This window comes from Stegastes partitus, unplaced genomic scaffold (assembly GCF_000690725.1).
Source record: "Stegastes partitus isolate 25-593 unplaced genomic scaffold, Stegastes_partitus-1.0.2 Scaffold94, whole genome shotgun sequence".
Classification (NCBI taxonomy): Eukaryota; Metazoa; Chordata; class Actinopteri; family Pomacentridae; genus Stegastes; species Stegastes partitus.
The window spans coordinates 178,570-199,689 of record NW_007577825.1 but is presented as its reverse complement, the minus strand read 5'-3'; the positions used below and the strand labels follow the sequence as shown (position 1 = coordinate 199,689).

The 21,120-nt window shown below is 42.6% G+C and overlaps 1 protein-coding gene across 1 annotated transcript in view; it reads right to left on the bottom strand.

The window, feature by feature from the left end:
- Positions 1-21,120, bottom strand: part of efna2a (ephrin-A2a) — a 99,052-nt gene that overhangs the window by 7,881 nt on the left and 70,051 nt on the right. Inside the window, exon 2 of the mRNA XM_008277305.1 lies at positions 3,512-3,804. Coding sequence (XP_008275527.1) covers positions 3,512-3,804 — 293 coding nt within the window. The remainder of the gene's footprint in view (positions 1-3,511; positions 3,805-21,120) is intronic.

The window sequence follows — 21,120 nt, the reverse complement described above, 5'->3', positions numbered from 1 at the left end:
TTTTTGTTCAAAGAGGAACAAAGCTTTAATTAACTTGAAATAAATAAGTCAGAGATGGGTAATCAAGACTATAAAGAAGGTTTTTGGGTTAACGTGATCTGGCAGCATTTGTTATAATTTGGCATTTGTACAGTCATTAATTACTGTCTTAACGGCATTTAGTACTTTAAGCAGATGGAGAGTTTCTTACATTACGTCCTTTTAAGTTGTCTTAGACGCATGCTCCTAATCGTGTGAACTCCCATAAACATACCGAGCACTTGAGGCTATGTAAACAAGTCTGTGAGGGATCAGGCCGCACACTGGGATTCAGTCACACTCACATTCATACCTAAGGGAAATAACCGACTCTCAAATCGACCTGACTTGAATGTCTTTGGAATAGGCGGATGGAAAAATCCATGCAAATTCCCCACAGATGCAGGTCCTTCTTGCCGTGAGGTGACAGTATTAACCAGCGAGCCACTGTGCTGCCCACGCTGAATGCCGAAAGAAAAAAAATGAGAAAAATGTTAAAAAGTTCCTGTGATTCAAACTTCAAAGTAGAGTAAATGAAATTGAATCTGGGTTTTTAGTCCCACCTCACTCTGATGTGAAATAGAGCTGGAGACCTTAAAGGGAGATGGCGAGCCGAGTCTCCGGCCGCTCGCGCACTCCCGACGCGCACGCTTGCACACACACATACGCAGATGTGTAAAAGAATGTGCACACACGCTGATGGGTGCAGAAGGGGTGCGTGGAGACCTATTGGCCTTCTCCCTTGAGGAAGTCTGCATAGCCGGAGCCCACGGTGACCCCATAGAGGACCATCATCAAGATCCACAGTGCACAGGAAATAAATCTGACCCTTTCTCTGCCCTCTCCTCCCTCTCCTTCTGCCCACTACTCCTCCCTCCATCTTTCTTCCTGCCCTTCACCTCCTTTACCCCTTTTTGCCGTACCTATAGCCCACTTCCTTTCTCCCAGATCATCCGCCAAGTGTGTCTCGGTTCCTCACGAAGCACTTCTGGCCTGCGCTGTCTTTACTCTTCTACGTCTTTGCTTCACTGAAAAATGGCAGGAAGAAACGGCCAGAAAGTGGATTTGTCTTCCCCGCGCGCCCTCGAACAATTTCCACTTTTGTCATTTTTCAAAAGTCTTATCAGCTCCCCCGGCGCCTCTGTTTCCCAGCACATCCGCAACCTAACGTCTCCTGAAAAACCCATTGAAAATCACTCAACCTCATCAAGATGGCAGCTGGGAGAAGTAAGGGGTGGAGCGGACCTGTCAACATGTCAAACACATGACAAATACCCTCACCGACATGCGCAAAAATGGGCGCACGCTCTCACAGGTCTGGCCACAAATCACCATCGCAGATCAATGTGCTTCATGAGCATCTGCGGCGAGGACACACACACACACACGCACAAGTGAGCACACACTCATCGGAAAGGCTGGGCGGTCGGAGCTGTCAGCGCGTCGTCGTTCCACATCAATACTGACCTGTGCGTGAGCGTGCGACTGCATGCGTGTGTGTGTGTGTGTGAGACAGCGAGAGACAAAAATGTGTGCGTGGTTGTCAGTCAAGATGATGGACATGGCCTTTCACGGACTCACAATCGCTTGACAAGTGACCCCCGCAAACAGCCCCCCCCCCCGGCAACGCATACACACACATGTATTCAGACACACAAACACTCCAGTCATGTGGAATACACACTACCCTTAGGGGTCCCAGAAACACAATACCATAGTCAGCAACTATACAGCTCCGGAGAGGCCCTAACCATCCTTACATGAGGCCGCGAAACAAAAGAGTGTGTGTTTGTGTGTGTGTGCGTACCGACTGGGAAAAGTGCAGTGTGACATCGGGTGGCTGTTATCGTCGCCTCTTTGGCTCTCTGACTCTCGCCTGCTGTGTCTTTGTGCGAGCGGAGACAACAGACTCGGACAAACATTTGAAGATACTGAGCGCTAATTTTTTTATAAAGTCACTTCACCGCCAAATACTATCAGAGGTGACGCGTAACTTTTAAAACAGCGTGACACTTGCATTTGTTCTTCGGGGATTGCATTATGTTAGAAAATCAAGTTACCGCGTGAGGAATAAAATCCTAATGCGGGACTTGAAACTGAATTTACAACTTTGCGTCCTGCTTTGGCCGGAGGCTCCCTTGCACTCTGTGAACAAAGACAATGCAGCTGTAAAATGAGAATCCCCGTCCAAGGGCAAAAAGAAAAAAAAAAAGACTCGAGAAAGAAATCCGTCACACTTGCATGCCGACCTGAAGCTGGTGGCACAAGACCTTCATCCCATTATGAGTCACGGCGAGAATGCATCATCTCCTGCTAAAAAGGTTAAGGTCAGCTTTCAGCCGGCTGTGCGGTGGTAATACATGAAGAAATGAAGAGACCTGTGTCAGGGCTGCATACTGGCAGAAATGCCAGTCAGGTCAGTGGTAAAGACATCATCTTTTTCAACAACATAAGGGTTGGTTTATACAGCAACACTGGTAAAGAACTTATGGAGTAACTTTCCCAACTGGTTATCAAGCAAAGACATACCCAAAACTACTGACTAATGTGTGTTTTTCAAGAGGTTACATTTACCTAAGGAATGTATTGGTGAGGTCGCACACCTCAACTGGTCACTGCACGGCCGCTGGAGACTCCTAACCCAATAAACAATAGTTCGTTGAAAAGCTCAAGTGTGTTTTGCTGACAAGTAGCTTCTTGTAGCTGTGTGAATTATTACTGTCCTCCCTCTGAAGAATAGCTTTCTTTCTACATGCTTCCCTGGTGGATTGTGAATTTAAACAGGCAATAAGCCCAGCAGCTCCTACAGCATCCAAAGAAAAAAGCAGCACTTTTTCTCAAAAGTTTGGACATCAAGAGCAAAGCTTTTGAAAGTCAATTTAATGTGCTTTTCTGTGATTACCAACTGATCTTGCACTAAGTTGTCCGGATGCGGTAAATCTATCCCACCCATCTGGCACACTGAGCAGCTGAAAACAATGTTTAAGAGTAATTTGAAGCTACTATTTGTCGTATGCCTGGTGGGGGAATGATAGCTTTTTAACTCTGTTCAGGAAAACAGTCTCAGGGGGGCAAGGCCCATCTGTGATACTAATACATCACTTGTTGAAGTGAGGAGAAACATCAATACAGCTAATATAAAAATGATTACAAACTACGCCTGGCGACATTTTTACCACTTTGCTGAGCACACCACTTATGATCTCGGCAGAAGCAGAGATACATCAAGAAATAAAGGGAGTGCGAGGGGAGCGAGTGAGCGATGGAAGGTGTATTTATGCGTGCCTGTGGGTGTACGAGCGACATGGTGGGCTGTGTTTGAGAACTCTCTCAATCAACTTCTGCTGATTGCATATTTACATATTGTTTACAAATGCATATTGAGCAGGCGCGTGGATAACATGCAAACACAGGCACACTTGTGCACAACAAACAGCCTTTTACCTGTGCACAAACACAAAGAAACACATTCTTTACTCAGCTGATAACCTACAGATGTAGTAGTACTCGTGTCCAGGCCTGAACTCGAAGCCCAGGGAGAACGGAGTGAAGAGCTGGAACTTCTCTGAGAAGCGCAGGGGCCCGTCAGGACCGCTGGGACGGTTGCACTCCCAGCGCTTGAAGCCGCGCATCCTGTGCTGGCAGGAGGTGTAGCCCTCGTGGTTGACCATGAACAGAATGTAGCGCTCCATGCGCCCGTGGGACGGTGGACCCTCATAGTAAGGACAGTAGATGTCTAGATAGTCGTTGATGTTCACCGCCACCCTGTACTCTCCGTGCCAAAACCTGCACAAAACAGAGGAAACAGAGAATTAGACATTTCTTCCTGAATAAAAAATAATCACAAAAAAGCTTGGGAATATGCACAGAACCAGTGGGCAGAGGTCAATGCGAATAATTTACTGGAGTAAAATGAGATTGTGCAAGACGCATACTTGGAGAAAACCTATACATCCCTTCAAAAACTATGAATATTTACTACCTATATTGGATTTCTGTGTGATTGCACAGCCTGAAGGAAACTGCGGTGAGTTCTCCACTTAGCGTAGCGGAACCGTATGAAACCGTACGATCGCTGGTGGAATATTTGTGTGTTTGCATATCTCCAGAGGAAGATCAGGGGTCACAGTAAGCAACGGAACAACAACCCTTAGAGCTCCCATATGTTGCTCGAGGACACTTTCAACAAATGCTTTCTGATGAAGAATCTTTAAACCACCTGAGTCACTACAGCACATTGTAAAAACATCCTAGAGGGTGTTTTTTTATTTACTTATTTAATAAAAAAAAGGGAAAAATCAATGATGATCCCGGTGGTTACAGGAAAAGTTTGTATAGTAACCAATTTTATTTGAATAAAGCTTGGTGAGCTATCCTTCATGGGATTAGTAGCATATTTGAAATATAATATAAGCTTTTTTTTTTTCCAGTCGGAGGGCTTGAATGAGCCCACTGGTATGATACTCAAGAGAAGTGGGTCATGTGATGGTAGAGAGCACACATTATTATCCAAACCCCTAAAGCAGTGTATAGAGGCGGCTGTGAATGTCCACTTAGTTCAGTACACATTCGGATCACTGGGGCTGCCACCATTAATAGAAGTGGGTCAGAGGTTAGTGAGGAAGAAACATTAGTGGAGTTTTTCAATATTGTGGCAGTTTTCTTTGCTTTACTCCTTCTCCGTCTGGCGTACAGTAAAAGAGCTGGAGAAAATAAAATGCAGGTAACATATGGAAATATACGAGACAGCGCTTGAACTCCTCTCATCTCTACTTCAACCGCCGCTGCTAGTCGGTTTTAATACATTAAAAACATATGGCCGCCTTTCTTCCTATATAATACCGGCTTCTATTTGTGTTTATGTGTCGGTGCCAGCGCTGCTTATATTTTGAAACTCAACTTCTGTTTGCAATCTTGAAGTCACTGGAGTGAAACAGTCTCTTTTAAAGGATAAGGATGCCTGATATTCTATATTTTTGTTATTGTCAACAGATTTCATTAGAAGACCAAAAACCAACAACTTGAACTCTGCAGCTCGAAACTTTTTGGACTCCGGCGTCTTTTCCGTGGCACTCTGATCTTTCTATAAACCTTTGAAAAATGGGTAAAAAGTACTTACTTTTATCTTAAAATAAGCAAAATTATTACTTAAGTGAGCTAGACCTAATACTTGTTAGTCAATCAGGAGTAAACTTGGGACTATTTTCAGCTGTGGATGAATACACTAGATGATTTATTGAGTGTGTGTAGGTAGAAAAACAGCGGTAATAGTATGGATAGTAGGAAAAACATAGAATAGCACCAGATTTACCTTTTAAAATAATATTAATATGCTTAAAAACCATCTGACAGCCCCAACATGAGACTTTTATTTATTAATATTAATACGATCTATTAATAAAACGTCTTATACATCAATATTTCAAAAGTGTAGACTTGTTTAACCAACACACAGCAATATTGTTTCATGTGTAATGTTGTTTTAAAATCAGCACCACTCTGCGAGAAAATACAAAACATCAGTATTTATTAAATATTTTATACTTTAGATATTTTATTCACTGGCACTCCATAAATAATACGTCCCACGGGTTTGTCTTGATAATCTTTTATTGTTTTTGCCTCTTTAACGAGCCGCACTATATCAAAATTTCACTTTGAGACAATCTTCAGTAAAAAACAAAGAGAGTTTAAATGAATCAGCGCTGATATCACAGTGAAATATTAAATCAAATCTTTGTGGACGTGCGTCTGGAGCCGGCCTCTTCTTCTGGGTGTTCGTCATTATCGTCACCGCTCCCCGATGGCCACGATCAATTTAAGTTCAAATGTGCCGCGTCAAATATATTTAAAATTCAGCCGCCGCGTGTTATCAAATCTTGTTTTGTTGGAAGCTCAGTAAATTTGAGACGCAGGAAAATGTCTTCAATCAAATGAGCATAAACAAAGCCAGTTGTTGGGCAATCTCGTCGTCTCAGATGGAGCACACACACACACACAGATTGAGCTTTTTAAACAAATTCATCATTTTCCCCCCTCACCTTGGCAGTAATTGATTGCCTGGAATGAAGACATTTTGGTCTAAGCACTTTTGGTTAGCGGGATATTTAGCTTTGGGACAAATTATCCCTATAACGGCAGTCCTATCTCTTTCCCAGAGGGCAAATCAGGAAGTGAGTTAGATGTGAAATGAGCGTCTTCATGCTTCGGTGCCCTATCAGAGCGCGTTTCGCAGCTTCTAAAGGGATCCTTGAATAGATCATTTAGAGGCATTGATCCACTGGGGAGCTCCTCTCGGCTCCCAATCAACTCTGATTAACAACTAAAGGGGGGAAAGGCAGAGAGAGAGAGAAACAGAGGGAGAGACGCACGGAATGAGAATAAAAGGACTGAAAAGGAAAGAACAGAGGGAGAGAGACAAAGAGAGAAAAGGTAGGAGAGGAATAGAAATATGAGCGGTGTGAGAACAATAGAAAGGAAAAAAGACAAGAGAGAGGAGGGATAATGAGATTGCATGAAATGAGAGTACAAATGCAGGAAAGAAAGAGTGGAAGAGGAGGAGGAGGCCAGCAGGAAAAAAAAAAAAAAAGAGCAGATGGAAGAGGAGTTTTTTCTGTCTTTCATCTCAATTTGTACGAGTGTGGTTTTCCATCTGAGACAAATGTGCTTTGCCTATTGATTGCGCTCTGATACATTTATGGATGGCTACCATTTGAGTACTTCGGGTGCACAATGAAGTCCGTGTTTACGTGCTGGTATGCGGGCGGCTAAATGGTGGCTTGGTAAAGTGGGCCTCTGTGAGTGAGGATGCTCAATCCAAGAAAGGGCTAATGTGCCAGGATACATTAGGTTGTATTAAGCCACTCAGCGCCCTGCCCTGCTCCTGTGACACTGTCTGCATCCCTAATACGCCGCCGAGGCGAGAGGAAGCTGCAGGTGCAGGTGTGTGCCGCCGCCGCCGCCGCCGCCGCCGCACTCGGAGCTGTTAAACACGCCGCCGTGTGCGCATGAGTTTGTGTGTCCCCGCATCCTCTCTTCTCAGGCTGTGTGTGTCATTTGGAATTAAACACACACACTGCACTGACCAAAAAGACATGGGAATGCACTCACACTTATGGCATGTCTCTTTCTCAGAGAGTTTGTGTGTGAAGTGTGTGTGTGTGCTGCTGGTGTAGGGAGTGGGCGATCTTTCTTTTGATGTGGATGTGAGCTTATTTTAAATCTGTCAGAGGGAAGGACTCACAACACTGTAATAAAACCTGACATTAATGAAGCTTTATGTAGACTTCTGATTATGATGCTGTCAATAACTTAGAATCTAACACTTCTTGAAAATGTTGTTTTTTCTCGTCATCACCGTCTGCACATCTGTCAGCGACTCTGGACGTGACCAGAGCAGACAAACTTGGGCCAGTGTTACAGGTTTTAAATGCTTTTATGGTCATATGCAGCAATGAACAAGTTATTAGTGTAATGAAATTTCTAGGGTCTGCCTGACGTAAATGTCATCATCTCCTCAGGGCCGACAGAGTCAATGCAAACTTAAAATTTGTGTCTGCAAGGGCAGTGGGTGCATGCAGACTCGAAATAAGCATAATTAAATAAATGTTGCATCCGTGTGTCCATGTGCACATCTGCACAGGAGTGTCAACCCAGTTTTACACGTATATCTGTAGATCTGCATATAATGTGGGGTAAAAAGAGGAAGAGGAGTACAATGGTACACTCCTCCTTTCAGTGTGACATAATCAACCACCAACAACCCTGAGCAGAGTTTGATTCATCTCAGTTTTCATGAAATACTTACGGTGTTGTGAGAGTCCCACATTTATTTATTTAAAGCTCTTGTGAGTATGACGGTGTATTTTTAGGACTGCAGTGACTCAAAGTGGTCGTACAAAAAAGGCAAATCTGCAAACAGGTTCAGCGAGAATGTATGGGCAGAAAGCAAGAGTTGAGCCCCTTTCAGTCATGCTCTTCACTCCGTTATTTTGACGGCATCTGAACGTGCGGACTTCACATCTGAATGAGCACTAGTGATTGCTAACCAGTCACAATGGCAGTCTTATTTAATTAAATACGAAGGTAATGCAGAGAGTTCTCAGCCCCACCCGGAATCAAGGGGCGTAACTTCCATTTTGGGGCACAACTGCCGACCATAATGCCTTATATCGCTGTCTGCAAACTCAAGTGTTTGAAGCAATCAAAGAAAAAAGGAGAGGACAGCTTGGAGCTGGCTGCTGCTGCTTCAGGACAATACGTCTGTCCACACAGCACAGGTGGCGGAAGCAGCCAAATTGAACTGTTGCCCCATGAACCTCATTGACGTGACCTGGCACCGTCTGACTTCAATCTGTTTCCTAAACTGAAATCCCACTTGGTTGCCATTTTCAGATTGATGATGAGGTCACGCATGCTGTTGAGGAGAATCTGGAATCTCAAGATGTGAAATGCTTCCGCGAAGGTGGAACAAGTACACTGAATTTAAAGAAACTATCTTAAAAAAATAATGCGAGAACAATCTTTCTGCTGTAAAGTTTTCTGGTGAGGCTGAAAACTTTTTTGAAGTAGCCTCATAGTTTGGATCTGGTCACATTTACGTGCCATTTTCAACACGGAACAAGTCTGAACTGCATTAATAGATACACGTGTAGATTTAATGTGGTCCCAGAGGAACAAGAAAATCCTTGCCCAGGTATGTTTTATTTCCTCGGTTTTCATTTTCCTAAACTTGTTTGCTGATACTGATTTTGAGCTATCCACTGTTTTTTGGACTCTGTGATACGCTTGCTGTTACTTCAGGTGCCCCCTGTCCGATCTCATGCATACAGTAATGGTGCAACTGTCGCAAGTGTGTCTGAAAAGGCTGTGAGGAATATTAATATAAAAGCAAAAAAAGAAAAAAAAAAGTATTCCATTATCTGAAAAGGACTGTACCGATTTTCACTATAATTGCCTCATTTTTGGACAAACTGTACATTCCCCCAAACCTATTCCATCATAATAATCCAACAGATTCTGTAATACAGTAATACAAAACTCTACACAAAAGAGGCTCTAAGGTAGCTTACAACAAAGTACAGTGCAAAATTACAAAGTTCCACTAATCCTTTTACTCACTCTGTGTAAACCCTTATCACCAGGACAGTGTACACTTCTTATTTTCCGGGTGATTATCTTTCATTTCCAGACAAAGATGTTGATTTGTATTTCTAGCATATTTGACAGTCAATATAATTTCCGCATGTAAAAACCACCAAAAAACAGGAAAGCTTGATAATTGGGTCCAGAAGGAATTGGAAAAGAGAAGTTCTAAACTTTAAATGCGTTCAAAAAATCTTTAAATATGCCGGTAAAAACAAATTGCTGTTAAAGAACATGTTACTCAGTGCGTGGTCTTTTTAGATTTTTGTTCTGCCGCTTGAAGCCATTTCTTTTTAATACCGTCTGCGTGTAAACCTCTGCGATGCGATATGATGGTTTTGCTTCGTTCCTAATCCCCCGATGTCTCACAGATTCTCCTCACTCTCTCAGTGCAATTGAATTGTCTGGTGAGGTTAGCCAGATGCAGCTGAAGGACTCGGCTTTTTTGGCTGCTGGCTCTCATCTGGATGTAAAAGACTCATTCACTGACTTGGACCACAATCAGTGGAAAAAGAGTCTGTGGATAAGTGTTTTATGTGTACATGTCAGGTTGAAAATAGAACAGAAATTGAGGAGTTTTCAAAGTTGAAATGAAAAAAAAAAGAAGGGTTCTCTGGGTGTGTGTTTGTGTGCTGAAGATTCTCCATGTACAGTAACAACGGAGTGTAAGTCTGTGTGTAGTGGCCACTCTTTAGTATTCTGGCACCACTGAGTCATCAACATCATCTTCTCACCACGGCTGTGATCAAAGCTTCTGGTTGGAGGAGGCTTGGATGTTTACCATACCTGCCTGCGTCCTAAACAGCCGGCCGGATCAACCAGCAAACTTCAAAGGATGCTTCAATCTCTTCGCCATTCTCTCCTTTTCTCTCTCTCTCACCAAGCCAGCCGTCTCCCTCTCTACATACAGAACTTTCTCTTATTCCTGCAGCTTCACTTGATCTCCCTGCTAATGTGGCATTCGCACTATGGCCTGACAAAAAAGAAAAAAAACGTCGCTCTTTGCGGGATGCCAGTCAATCCAAACGCTCTCCAGTAGCTATTGAGATTTTGGTTAAAATGAGAGTTCAAAGGAGAAAGACGGGGGCTGTCTTCACAGTTAAATTTCCGAGCTCGCGAAAAAGCAAATGATGCAACATTTCAAAGTACAGTCAAAGTAGGTCTTCCTGTGCGCAGAAAGGAGGCTTTATGTGTGCAAAAAAAAGCCGACAGCTCCACCTAAAATTAAAACAAGCACGGCAGGACAACGATATCAGAGACCTCCAGAAAGGTTACGAATCACAGTGAAGCTCTGTAGTAACATCACCGGATATCTTTCTGAGCTCCTGATGGACAAGTTGTAATTATATCGACTGCAACGAGGCTTTGAACGAAGGGCTGGGTGAAAATTTATCAAGATAAAATGCATCATTCCAGTTGATACCGATAATAATTCATAAGCTCTGTTGGAAGAAAAAGGTTGATTCAGAATGAGACTTACTCACTTTAGCCCATTTATCAAGATATACAGGTCATCATTTTAACAAGAAACAATTAATAAAAAGAACCTTCCTACAAATACAGAATACATAAGGATCAGGGAAATGTTTCACCTTGATACAGATTAAATAAGGGAAGCAAGCAAAGCCTGGAGGCACATGGATGGCGACCAGACCGCCGTGATGCGCCGGGGTTAAGGTTCAGAGCGGTTGGCCGGGACGGTTGTCACCAGAACGGCATCCGGACAACAAGTCTGTAAGCAAAAGCAGGCCGCCGGGAGTGTGCTGTTTAGGTGGGTGACACAGGGTCACGGGTGTTTTTTTGACTGCGAATCACGTCTCGCAACGGTAACCTCCATCTGCACCCACAGACCTTCCCCCGGTCGAAGCGGACGAGAAGCCCAGGCGGCAGCATGTTTCAGAAGCAACGGGGGAGAGCAACGGAGGGCAAAGGAGCTCCGGTATTAAATGATATGACAGGCTGTTTATGAGCTGAGGAGACAGCATGAGTGAAGCATTCAACTGAATTTTGCAGTTTCCGTGTGTGCTTTCAAGGCATTTTGCACCTAATGCTTTGTGCAACATGTCATTTCGGGGCATCTTCTGTGTGAAGACAGCTTTTACATTACCTTTGTATGCCTGTTTTCTCCTGTACCTATAAATGCATCTGCACTTCTATAGCGCTTTCCATCTTAACGGCACTCAAAGTGACTTACAATATGCTTCCATTCATGCATTCACACACACCAGTCACGGCAGAGCTGCCATACAAGGTGCTCGCCTGCCATTGGGAGCAACTTGAGTGTCTTGGACAAGGACACTTTGGCATGTGGAGGGTCCTGGGATTCAACTGCCAACCTTGCAATTAGTGTACAACCCACTCTACCACCTGAGCCACAGCTGCCATCAAAAATGGAGCGATATTAAAAAAAAAAAAAGTTCCTCCCCTTGAATGACTTTAACATTCATACACCCAGATGATTGAATTAAACCTACACCTCATTGGTTCTATTATTACAGGGTATAATCTGAATACATTTTTTAAAAGGTACCCTGTGGAAGTTTTGGCCACTTAGCAGAGCGATGATGCAGTGGTTTTATGAGCGGTTGACTGCTTTGTTGGTACCATGTGCAAGGACGAACTCCATCAGGTGGCACGATTCCCATATATTTTGGTCTGCTGAGCCAAAGTTGATGGGTAGAGCAGAGCTGACAAACATACAGGAGGATGCGCCAACATCCGTTTTGATGATAAAATGATGTTTTAAATCCATACAGATGAGCATTTTAGCACCATTTTAGAAATAATCTCTGCGCATAATGAGACGAATGAAAACACAAGTTTGTGCCTGTTCAAATTAAAGTACAATCACAGAATTTTCACATTAAAATGGGGTCACCAGCATTTCCATAAGTCCCTGTTTTATTAGTTCATAAATGTTGAATTAGTCTGGACACTAATGTGTTTTATAACTGAAATACATCATTGTGGAGATAGACATAGACCAGGGCTGCAGGGTGGCGCTGTTGGTAGCACTGTTGCCTCGCAGCAAGAAGGTTGCCGGTTCGCGTCCCGGTGGGGGCACCGGAATCTTTCTGTGTGGAGTTTGCATGTTCTCCCCGTGCAGCGTGGGTTCTCTCCGGGTTCTCCGGCTTCCTCCCACACAGTCCAAAAACATGTTGAGGTTAATTGGTGATTCTAAATTGTCCGTAGGTGTGAATGTGAGTGTGCTTGGTTGTCTGTCTCTAAGTGTAGCCCTGTGATAGACTGGTGACCTGTCCAGGGTGTCTCCTGCCTTCACCCTAAGTCGGCTGGGATAGACTCCAGCCCCCCATGACCCTAATGAGGATTAAGCGGTGTATAGATAATGGATGGATAGACATAGAACACTAGACAGCACACAAAACACAGTTTAAAAAAACTACTCTGCAAATGTTTTATGTGGAGGGAAATGGAACAAACAATCTGTGGACCTCGAGTATTTTGAAGAGAAAAACTGAATGGAAGTAAAACACTGGAAGAGCTCAGTGAAGTCAAACTTCTCCTTCGAATGGACAGGCCAGAAAGAAAAGAAAAACATGTTGCTTGTTCATTCTATCGCTCCGTTTTTTTTTTGGAGTCAAGAAGGACAGGTGGATGAATCAGATGTGGATCGATTTCCAATTTGGAAACATCCAATTCATCTTCACATCTCCAGTTGAGGGCAAAAGTTGTGAAAATTCGACTTTGGTTGCCAGCTTCTGGATGGGAAATGTTTTTTCTGCCAGTGCTGAATTTATAATCCTTCTCTTATTGAAAGTAATGAACATCCGGTTTGCTCTCTACCACATACCAACACAAATAGATTGCACCAGTATCATTTCCTAACCATGGCAAATTCCACGAACCGTGGGCCAAATGAAAATGCGGGAGTCCTTTATTAAACATAGAATTTCATATTCAACACATGAAATGTGCAAATTTCACCTCATTTGGCTTTTTGGCAGGAATAAACTGCAGGCTGTTTTTCTGGACGTGTGTGTCTGCGAGTAGCCTCGGTTGCGTTGCTGTCTCAGTCTGCTGCGCCACACTTTCACTCACTCTCAATGTCTCTCCAATTAACTCCACATTACTCTCCGTTCCTATCTCTCCATCTTCATCTGCCGCTGTCTTCACTCTGTCTTCTGCTCCTTTTCTTTGCTTTCTTTCCCTCAATCTTCATCTCCACTCACTTCTGCTTCATTTGCTCACTCTACGTCCCCCTTTCTTCTTCTTCTTCTTCTATCACTTTCCCCTTCAGGAGCACAGCAGCGTTCTTTGACATTCCCACTATCTCCTCTTTTCAGTCTTCATGACTCTCATTCCCCCTCTTCTGTTTTCCCTTCCCGTTCTCCCCTCTCTGTCTTAACTGTCTCACCCCCCTCTCCACCACCATTAATGTATTTTTATTCCCTCCACTATGCCTTCTTCTGCTTTCTACTTGTTCTTTTTGAATGTTTAAAATGACTCACTCACACACACACGAACACACACTCGCTAAGACTCTTTAGCTGCTTTTCTCTCAGCATGAGGCGTTCCCTTTCTCGTGCTGTCGTATCCCGCTGCATTGCTGCTGATGCTCACTTATGTGTGGAAAAGTAAATATGTTACGTCCCTCCTGCACGTACACAAATACCACACAGACATATTAACACATATGACACATTGACACATGCAGTGTAGAATCAAACCAACACGCGGGGAAAATATTGGGATTCATAAGCACAGATGCACATGTTTAATTATGTAAATTAGCTCTTGATCCTCACTTCTGTGCAAACACATGAGAACAACAAGAAACACACATCCATTTCCTACTGTACGCACACACACACACACTGCGCAAAGCATGGCAAGGAATGCATCAAAAAAAAAAAAGAAAAACTGCATCCAGCACACACTCCTGAGCTCAAGTTGTGTTGTTTTGACAAGTTCCATATCTGTCACTCTGAATAATGTCGCCCATAGATCAGCGTGGTGACATTCAGCACATCTGAAAGGTTATTATGTATTTCTTCAAGACAGGCTACATGGTCCCCCTACGGATTAAGCGCCGCCTGTGCCAATCTCTGCCGAATTCACGCACATATGTACACAAACATGCATACAGTCATACGCGTAAGACACCCACGGACTGAATTAACATAATAAATCTTGTCGGGGGGCAAAAAATAAATAAATCTCGGCCCCCCCTGGAAGGATAATTGATGTAGTAGCTGAAATATACACACAGAGAAAGTAAAGACAGAACAGACCCAGAGCAAGACAGATAGAGTGACAAAGCCACAGATGGATGGACAAGCAGGACGAGTTCGTGAGACGGACAAGATGAGAGCTCGGTGCATCTGACAAGCTGACAGACAGAGTGCATGATATGCCTATATCAGTCTCCTTGTTTTCTGAGGGGCATTCACCATGATGCAGCACCGGCTTTGGCGCTGTCGACAGCATAAACAGCAGTGGGGCTGTATTGGTATCGACAAGGTTGGCTCAAAGCGACGCGGCGAATGAAGGAGCTGATGGCTGGTGTCCAAGCACACCAATAGGAATCACTCAAAGAGTAGAGTAGAGGGGGGGGGGGGCTGAAGAAATGTCACGTATCCACAGAGTCAATGTTTAAAGAAGGGAGGAGAAGCGGCTGATTTATTTTTCATTCCTTCAATACTCGTGCAGTCTTCGAATTTTGTGATGCAGTTTTAATGACTTTTTTTTTTTTTTTAAACAAACTGGGAGACATTTTTGGCTGTCAATCAATATGAACCAGCAATATTTTGTTAAAAAAAATGACCACAAAAAGAAACTTTTTTCCCAACCACAAAATGCTCATATACCAACTTTGCCCTCTATAAGAGCAGAGCTGCAAAACCAAACCCTTCATGGTTTAACTTTGTTATACATTAATCATCTTTTAACCGATATTCTGCACCAAGACTCCTCAGGTCTTATAGCCAAACACTCCTAAATATTTTATAGTATAGATAAAAGAGATTGTAATTTTATTGTTTTATTTGTTTTAATGTTTTATGTTGATGTAAGTCTCCATGTTTGACCAATTCCAGGAAATATGCTGTGTTGTGCTTTGATGACTTGTATTTAATTCGTACTTGTGGAGCACTAACTACTGCTAAGGGTTTATAAGGTGATTTTGTTCTCTGATTACGAGTTTTTTCGACAGAGAAATTAAAATGGATCATGCTTTTATTATTGTAGCTCATATTTGGGGCAAAGGTCCAACAGTTTGATGCTTTTTGGATTTTATGTTGTTACAAGTCTTCATGTTTGACCATTTCCAGGTAATGATGTATGTTGTATTTTATTAGCTTGTATCTAATCTGAACTAGTGAAGCACCACAACAGCTTTAGGGTAAAAAAAAAAAAGTTATACAGGGTTTCCCACTCTATGATTACCAGTTTGATCGACAGTTTGACAGCAAATGATAAAAACAGATCAGTCATTTATTGTTTTTGCTCAAATTTTTGGAAAAACTCCAACAGTTTTCTGCTTTTTGGATTTTATTTTGCTAAAAGTCTTCATGTTACCTGTCCAGGGTGTCTCCTGCCTTCACCCTGAGTCAGCTGGGATAGACTCCAGCCCCCCGCAACCCTAGTGAGGATTAAACGGTGTATAGATAATGGATGGATGGATGGATGGAAGTCTTCATGTTTAACCATTTCCAGTAAATGATTTACGTTGTATTTTATTAGCTTGTATCTAATCTGAACTAGTGGCACACTACTACTGCTTCAGAGAAATAGTGGTCTATTGTGTTATTTCACTCTAAGATTACCAGTTTGGTCGACAGATTGGAAATGAGTGACTGACATGCATCAAGCTTTTATTGTTTAAGCTCACATTGTGGGAAAAAACTCCTACAGTTTTATGTTTGTTTGGAGTTTATGATGTTTATGTTTTATGTCAGGAAGTTGACTTTTATTGACTTGTATTTAATCCGTACTGCTCTAGAAAGGCCGTGGTTTTATGATGTTTTTCCACTCTCTGATTACCACTTTGATGGACAGATTGACAGTGAGAGTGATTGACAAAGCAGCAGCATGATTATGTAACTGACCGATTCAGTCAGCCAGAAGACGGTCTGGCTTGTTGGCCCACTGACTGAGTGGCTCATTAACTGACCACCTGCATAACTGCGTGAAAAACTGACTGACTGACTGACTGACTGACTACTAATCTTACACATGAACAAACTGGCAGAGTGTCAAGCCCACTGACTTATTAACCGTCCGTCTTGCTTCGGCATCACCCTCTGGCTTAAGGATCTTCATCTAATATGGATGGGTTGATCCAGATTGACGAGGTGAACTAATCCATGTAGTTTGGGTCAAAGCGTTTGAGCCTCTGTGGGTTGCGAGTCGCAGAGGGCAGAGGGAGCGAACGGGGAAAGCTGGTGTATAGATTGCTTTGCAGCATCTCTAATGAGTAATTAAACACTTGAATGGAGTCCAATTAAGATACACACTGTGTTTGCAGGCACGCACACACACATGCAGACGCACACACACACACTCGCATATCCAAATGTCGACGCAGAAGTAAACATCAGCATGTAAACAAAATCAAAGACACATCGAGAAGCATGCACGCTCATACTAATAGCCACGCTGATACGGATAGAAACACACACGTATACGTACAGGAGCGCACACACACAGTCGAGTCTCGCCACATTAAGTGGAGCCATATGTGCCGAATGTTGTACGTGGTTCTGGATGGGCTGAAGGTCAATGCCGTCTGACTCTAATTGCGAGCATCTCCTGGCCTCCCTCCCTCCCTCCCTCCCTCCGTCTCTTTTTTCTGCTCCGTATGTGCCCGACTCTTCATCTCCTTTTCCTGCTCGAATCTCTCCCGGATCCAAAAGTTCTGCCCACTTCTCTTTGTGTCAATCGCTCTTCCTGTCACTCAGTTTGAATTCAATCTCGGTGCCCAATTCCGAGGTGCAAAAGCCAAAAAACCAACAAACAGATTCTGAGCAGAGATTGTCCTCGCCAGAGCAACATCCGCGCTGTTATTTAGATCAAAAATTCAAAATGACCCACGGTTACATCATGATTGTCAGTTGGCTAAAGGTTTGGTATGCTTGAAAAGAGCTTGTATGTAGTATTTTAAGTCCGCAGCAAAAGTATTTATAGACGTTTTTTTGAGTGTGAAGATTGAAAGCCTGCAGTCACGCAGACGTGTTGAACTCGTTGACCCGATTCGGACATCAACGGCGCATCATTCTCATGCATATGGGCCAGGAGAGACCTCCTCCACCGTATAGTGAGCCGGAGGCTGCGTTGTTATCAATTTTCATCAATAATAAGCAGAAAGTCAACCTAATGATGTGTGCATGTAAAGTCTCTGGTGCTGTCTTAAAAATAAAAACGTACAAAAGGAAGCTTTGTAACACATGGTAGCCACAGGAGCTTTTTTATTTTTTATTTTTTACCCAAACCATGATGCTTTTGTAAACCTAACTAAGTAGCGTTTGGTGGCTAAACGCACCAAAACATAAATTTTTATACAAAAGAGCCAGTAGGGACCTCCTCCACGTTTACAGTGAGCCTGAAGGTACGTTATCATCCATTTCGATCAATAATAAGCAGAAAATAAACCTGATAATGTAAAATCTCTGGTGCAGCCGTAAACTGAAATAAAATGAAGCTTTGTAAGAAATGGTAGCAACGGGAGCTATCTTCACCCACATCGTGTCCCCTTTTCTAAACCTCGCCAAGTAGTTTTGATGTCTTAACTAAACCTAACACCGGCTGAAAATGCAAGTAAACACCAAGTGATAAGCAGCGAGTGAAAGCAACAGTCGAAATGAGAGTTAAATCAAAAATTAAAACTAGAATTATGGTCTCAGACAGGACTCGAACTCAAGTCTCCTTGGAAAAGATGTGCTGCCTTTGTCCTTATATGTGCAAAACTGCAGCTTCACCGCCATTAAAGTGAGGAGGTCCCCACTGGCTCGTATAGAAATGATCTGCAGCGATAATGACTATTTAATGAGGTGATAACATCTGAAATTAGTAAATCATTTGTAAAGGAAATCTGACATAAGCCGTTGTGTGAGGAATAATCCGCACACCTAAACAATCGCTGTGTGAAGCGGTCTTACGTGTCAGATAGTCGTTTTTTTCTTCTTTTTTTTTTAAAACTACAGGTGGTATTCCTGCAAAAACTACTTTGAAGCATGCTGGGGCCTTTGTAACACAGAAAAACATCTCAAGGACAGAAGGTTATGTGGACGACTGAGTCAACAAAGCCTCCGACTTTGAAACCATCTCCCATCAGCGGACGGCGATTAGCAGCTGGAGACGAGGCTTGGTGCACGATCGGAAAATGAGACGGAGAAATATTCTAATTTAGAAAAACGAACCTTTATTTCAAAACGTTTTCCGTTATTAACACAGCATATTATTTTGATTCTCAATTTGCTGTCCCCAGTTTTCTCCTTTTCATTTTTAACTCCAAATCCAGAAGAAGTGCTGCTGTGTTCCAGTGTCCCCCCCTTCTCTAACTCTGTCGTTCTGTATTCCTGTCTCCCACTCACCACATCTTGGAGTAATCCCACTGTGCCCAAACCCTCTTTTCTCATCCTCTTCCCTGCCACTGATCTCCCAAAATTCCTTCCCCCAACCCCCCTCTCACACTTTTCTCTCTCCCTCTTCTCTCTCTCCTTCAAAATGTTCTCCTCTGCAAATGTTACATCTCCAACTACACTCTAAACCACGAAATGATTCTTCATGCCTGTACCCCATTTTAGTGAGATAATGAACACTTTTGCATATGCTCTTTGTAGGCTCCCGCTCAAACAGTTTGCGTAGACCCTCTGCAGCATCGGAAATTCCCTGTAAAAGATTCAAATGCTACAAAATCAGCACTGTTGAAGCACATTTTTAAAGCACCGCTCTTTGATTTTCTGTTTTTTTGCCATTTTGAAATCCAACTGAAGTTAAATTGCGTGATCTGCTCTGTGAATTAAATATCCTGTACCCTCTTTAGAAAAAAAAGGGAGATATGTATCATATATATATATTATCCGTATGACAGTAGCCTCTTTCTGTGCAGGCAGGATCATCCTTGGTTCCTTTCTCTGCATACAGCTGATGGAAATGTTGCATTTTAAACTTCTATTTCTGTCATAGGATGAAGGCTACACTAACACCCAGACAGCAGCTGCCCAACACCACACCACACAACTGGAACGTTCTTGGTTAAATCTCCTTATCTGTGTCTTGTTCTGCACCTCATTTTGCTGAACAAGCGACAAAAACAAACATCCATGAGCAGAAAAGCACATTTTGAACATTTTTTCTGCTGGAAAAACTCACATTTCAAGCTCAAAATCTATAGTTACTAGCATACATTTCTTTACTTCTGTTGGATTTCTATGCTTTCAAAGGTACCACGGAGCACTGCTGGTACAATGGAGCAACGTTACAATTTGTTTGTATCATGCTTGCATGTATTAATGAATGCTGGCAACCACACTTTGACGTAAACACTTAATAATTTAATTGGCCTCGAGCGTATTATCGTTAGACAGATAATGAACTCGACATGTTTGTTAAACCTTAAGGACAGACGCTGCATCTTGCTGAGACTCAGATCACTTTAAAAAAAAGCCCAAATTATGCACATCTACAGCTGCAAAACAGATTTTAATGCTCAAAAAACACATCATACGTCTGCTTTGATTGGTCAGCTTGGATGACAAAAGCGAGGCGATGTTTGCTACCTACAGTAACCAAACATCTATGAGTACAAGCTGAGAACTGTGGCTCTAGGAGAAGCATCTGTATTGAGGAAATAATAGACTACGAGGAAGCTGCTCGGTGTGTTTTGGAAGATGTGACAAACTAGCTACCAGGTAGTTGTTATGCAAAAGTGCTCCATGCTGCCACAGATAAATAAAGGAAGAGAAGCCTGGACTACAATCGAGGCATTTTAAGCGGTTCTACGGCAGTGTTTTGTGAGAGAAAAACTCACTTTGGTGTGGACTTACAAGTTTATAGACAAAAACCAGCTAAATAACAAACTAAAGGAAAGGTAAACCTCCCAGAAGCACAATATGGGCTCTTTAAGTCGCCACATTATGGCTGACTTTATACTATAATCAGATTTTTTTAAACATCGTGTAAAAGAGAAAACAGGTTTCATGCTCAAGGTCTGAAAGAAAAGCGGGTTGTTCCTTAGCTAGGATTTTCTGAAGATTTTCTTTTTTTTTAGAATGAAATGAAACCCGTTTTCTGACCACCTTGTAACCTCTATCAGAGACTTCAGACCAGTAAAGTTTCTTTTAAGAGGTTGGATGAAAAAATAAGATCATTCTCTTCTGCAGCCTTCTATTTGGATCTAGACTGGGCAGTTCTTGCAGAAATTGCACGTGTGATTGCAGAGCAGCTGCTGCCGCTTGCAGTTGCTAAACCTTGACTAGTTCAATACACGTTCGGGAGGAAGCTGGAGACAAAATTACAGGTTTTTGAGCAGGTTAGAATTTTGTTTTTGTCTAGTCTCTAAAAAACTCTTCTCCACACTTTAGTTGGTCACATGACAGACTACTGATAAACTTTGAGGGTTAAAATCTCTCAGACTAAACATTTTAGCAAATGAAAATTCAGATCTTGAATGATGTGAAGTCTTGGCAGTATTTTAAGTCTTGAATTTGGTTTGTATGTGTTTGTATGTCAGAGCAATAAGCTTTTAAAGCTGAGTATGTTGATGAAAGCTGAGTCTGTTCTCCCGTAGGATCTCATTCATTTTTAAATTCAGAGAAACATGAATATGAAATCAGTCATTGCACATAGCAGCACTAAAAGTCGTGGAGCACATCTCATAAACATGTTTATTATTTTCGTTTTAGAAACATGTCTCTTGCTTAAAGGCTGTTGGAGATGCTGCACGCCGTAAAACGTACAGATAAGATGGAATACAGAAGAGACGACAGTGCGATTAAT